Consider the following 3,432-nt stretch of genomic DNA (forward strand, 5'->3'; position numbering starts at 1 on the left):
GTACATGGAAAATTGTAGTAGGAATAGGACAAAGGGTAAAATAAGAAAAGGTATTAAAAATTATGAATTCAAAGTACTTTTCTTAATTTAATGGTGGGTTTGGATGTAGAATTTTAAAGGTGGGATTTATGGGTCCATGAGATTTGGTGGAATTATGTTTCCTTCAGAATGTTTGGTTGCCTAAATCCCTGGAATCATGTTTCCCATGGGAATCAGTTTTCCAGCAAATCCTCCATATGGAGTCCGACCCCTCTCCCTTATGATTTGCTGGGAAACTTATCAAGGGATTCATGGACCCACCTTTTTTAACTTTAAATCTCATATATATTCAATTTTAAGATTTTAAGGGTAATACCAAATAGTATATGGACTTCAAATAAAGATAATTTTATGAATCCTAGGAATTTTAAATAAGTGGCCAAACACACGAGGGATTTACATGAATTCCAGAATTTGTAATCCCATGGGATTAAATCCTCAAAATCAAATTCTGCAAACAAACGCACCATAAGAGAATTGTCCCCCTCCGCCTATATATGTGGAATTATCAAATTCTAGTATAAAACAAACTATTCTACGTCATTGTATCCACCGGATTGGTAACCCCTCATAAATTTTAGTAATCCCTCAATAACAGTCATGCATATCACTACTTTCATATTTGTTGGTTGTCTACACGATGACGTATATGATTAGTTTGGTTTATTATACGGATAGGTTGTGTCGAAAAATTCTTCAAAAAAAAAAACGGTTGTGTCGAAAAGGTTTATCTTCTTAATGTTTTGCTGAAAATATAAAAAAAAAGTCATATGGACCTAACGCCGGCAGCCGTATTATTGTCTTCATGGACCTAAACAAACCAATGTTTATTCGAGGAAAAAAGATAGGAATTTTTTGAGTGTAGTAATTGTTCAAGGTCAACTCATTTCTCACGGGTTGCTAGACCAATGTTATTGGGTACTATAATTCCTTATAGTTTTCTCCTATAGTTTATTCAATAATGCTACGTTGATCGTGGCAAATTTGGGTAGAAAATTCCGGGAGAGACAAACTTAACCGGCCTCCCTATAACTCCCTGGTGGGGCCTTCGGGGTTCTCTTTTCCGGGAATTTTTTAGGATCAACGTAGCACTACTCATAGTTATTTCATTTTTCTCATTTTTTTTGTTTTCTCCTCAGTGAACCCTGAACTCCTACAGTTATTGTTTTCTCCTGTAGTTATTTCATGACGGATATAAGTGCAATAACATTCTTTGCCACAATTATTTACTTTACAAATAATTGTAGCTTTTATGATTGTTACTAAATATTTTCCAATAAGTCATATAACTGACAACCGATTTTCGGGGTTCTTTACCTCAAATTACAGCTTTATAACCCAAAATTTAATCCAAAAAGCTGAATAAATTTGGATGGCCCTTTTCCATATACATAGTTCCAATTAATTATTCACAAAATTGGTTAAAAAGATCAAAATCAACAATTCCTGGGTGAAATGGATAGTTATATTTTGATATTGTTTAAATGACCAAAAATGTAAAAATAGGCAGGATGTAACCAATTTCATCATGCCTATTTTCAAATATTTTTTCTTATTTTTAATTTAAACAGGATGTATCTAGTTTCATCCTTTCTATTTTTTAAATTTAAGCTAGGATGAAACCAGTCCATTTAAATCGTGATTTAAAAATATCTGGACAAATGACCCATTTTCCGTTAATTATTCTCGAGTAACCCATATAAAAACCCATATCATTTTAGAACATCACATATCTGTAAAACGGTCCTGACCAAACTGGAAACTGTTAATGCACTTTTTAGAAGCTTATATGATGGAGATACTCTATTAATTAATCCCTACAATTTTTTTGAATTTGTTTCTTTTGCTCTTTTCTTGTTCTTTTGATTTGTTTTACTATTCTCTCTTCTTTAATAAAAAAAAAGTTCTCCTCAAAAAATTGGAAAGAAAAAGAATCATATTTTATATTTCACGTATATATCTGGGCTACACGAAAAGGCAACACTTTTATGCTACAAAAAGAAAAGGCAACACTTTCAGGTAATTGACATTCCTTCATTATATATCATAGGATGAAATTAACAAGAGTGTTTTTCTTTTTATTGTTTTTGGTTTTGAAACATTCTGCGGAAAATGAACATGGCTGCCTATCTTTAAACTTTAAATGGACCTTTTCCTATACGTATACATTTATATGTAGGGTGCAGTTATGAAGTCATTATCGTGTTTAAGGATACAACACAATGTCTCTTCTCCATTTCATTATCCCATATATCATCCTCTTCTTCTTTTCGCTAACGAAGATTTCATGTCAAGAAACTTGTTCAAGCATTCAGTGCGATGTGGATCAACCGAAAATCAGTTTTCCTTTTGGAATAAAAGAACTTCAGAAGGATAAACAATGTGGTTACCCAGGTTTCAATCTTGAGTGCAATTATTATACGAAGGAAACATTGCTAAAGCTACCGTCTACTCTTGGTAAACTTTACGTCAAAGATATTAATTATACCAAAAAGGAGATAAGACTCTATGGTGGTACGTATGGTTGCCTTCCGCAGCGGTATATGGAAAGCGGAGGAATTGATATTTCACCTTTCAGAGGGTTTGCTTCTCATACCTACAGATTCTATGATTGTCCATTATCTATAAAATCTGATTCTACAGCCTCTGAAACACTTGCATTTTATGCTTTCGCTGCTACTTGCATTACTGCCTTTTGGGATGCCTTCGTTACACCTTATTCTTCTACCGATCCTACCCAAGTCAGGGTTAATCAATTTCTAATAGACTATGGTTGTTTGTTAAAGGCTTCTGTTTCCGTTCCTATTCCCTCAAGAATTGTTTCTAATGATTCTTCTTTATCAAAAAAACAAAATGTTTCTATTTATTCTTACAATCTTGTTACGGATGATCTTTATCTCACATGGACTGATCCACCAAAAAATGGTAATTTGTGTTCTACCATATTCTACAGAAATGAGCAACCAGAGATCGAATTATAATCAATTTTATTCTTTTTGTTCCAGAGAATCAGCCGAATTTCGAAACAGGAAACAACAATCCGAAAGGTTTGACAAATTTTCTATCTTGCTACTTAGACAATTATCGTAATTCTCGAACTTGTAAGCGCAATAAACCCTGTCTTCTGCAAGAGATGCATTTATTAAAGAAAAGCTGGACAGTTTGTGGAAATCTTCCTTATAGTAAAAAATAGAGTTATGGATTGTGTTCTTGGCATGTGAAAGTTTTGTGCTTGTGGCCTCTCAAGGAAGTCCACTGGCCTTCAAAGCATTTGAAATGGCTGCTCATCGGTGACATGTTTTTGCAGGATCTCCTGGAACTTCAGGAACACCAATAAACAACGGAAATGGTTTTTATTTGGGAGGTATGATAAATCTTTTACACTTTCCGCCC

General features: G+C 33.7%; 1 protein-coding gene across 1 annotated transcript; it reads left to right on the top strand.

The window, feature by feature from the left end:
• The first annotated feature begins 2,261 nt into the window (after positions 1–2,261).
• LOC113325163 (putative RING-H2 finger protein ATL21A) lies at positions 2,262–3,020 on the top strand. Its single transcript, XM_026573382.1, has one exon. The coding sequence runs from the start codon at positions 2,262–2,264 to the stop codon at positions 3,018–3,020; it is 759 nt and encodes a 252-aa protein (XP_026429167.1).
• The last annotated feature ends 412 nt before the right edge of the window (positions 3,021–3,432 follow it).

The sequence above is a fragment of the Papaver somniferum genome, chromosome 11, assembly GCF_003573695.1.
Source record: "Papaver somniferum cultivar HN1 chromosome 11, ASM357369v1, whole genome shotgun sequence".
Taxonomy (NCBI): Eukaryota; Viridiplantae; Streptophyta; class Magnoliopsida; order Ranunculales; family Papaveraceae; genus Papaver; species Papaver somniferum.

Excerpts from the sequence above, each read along its gene's own strand:
- LOC113325163 (XM_026573382.1), top strand. The coding sequence starts at position 2,262 with ATGTCTCTTCTCCATTTCATTATCCCATATATCATCCTCTTCTTCTTT.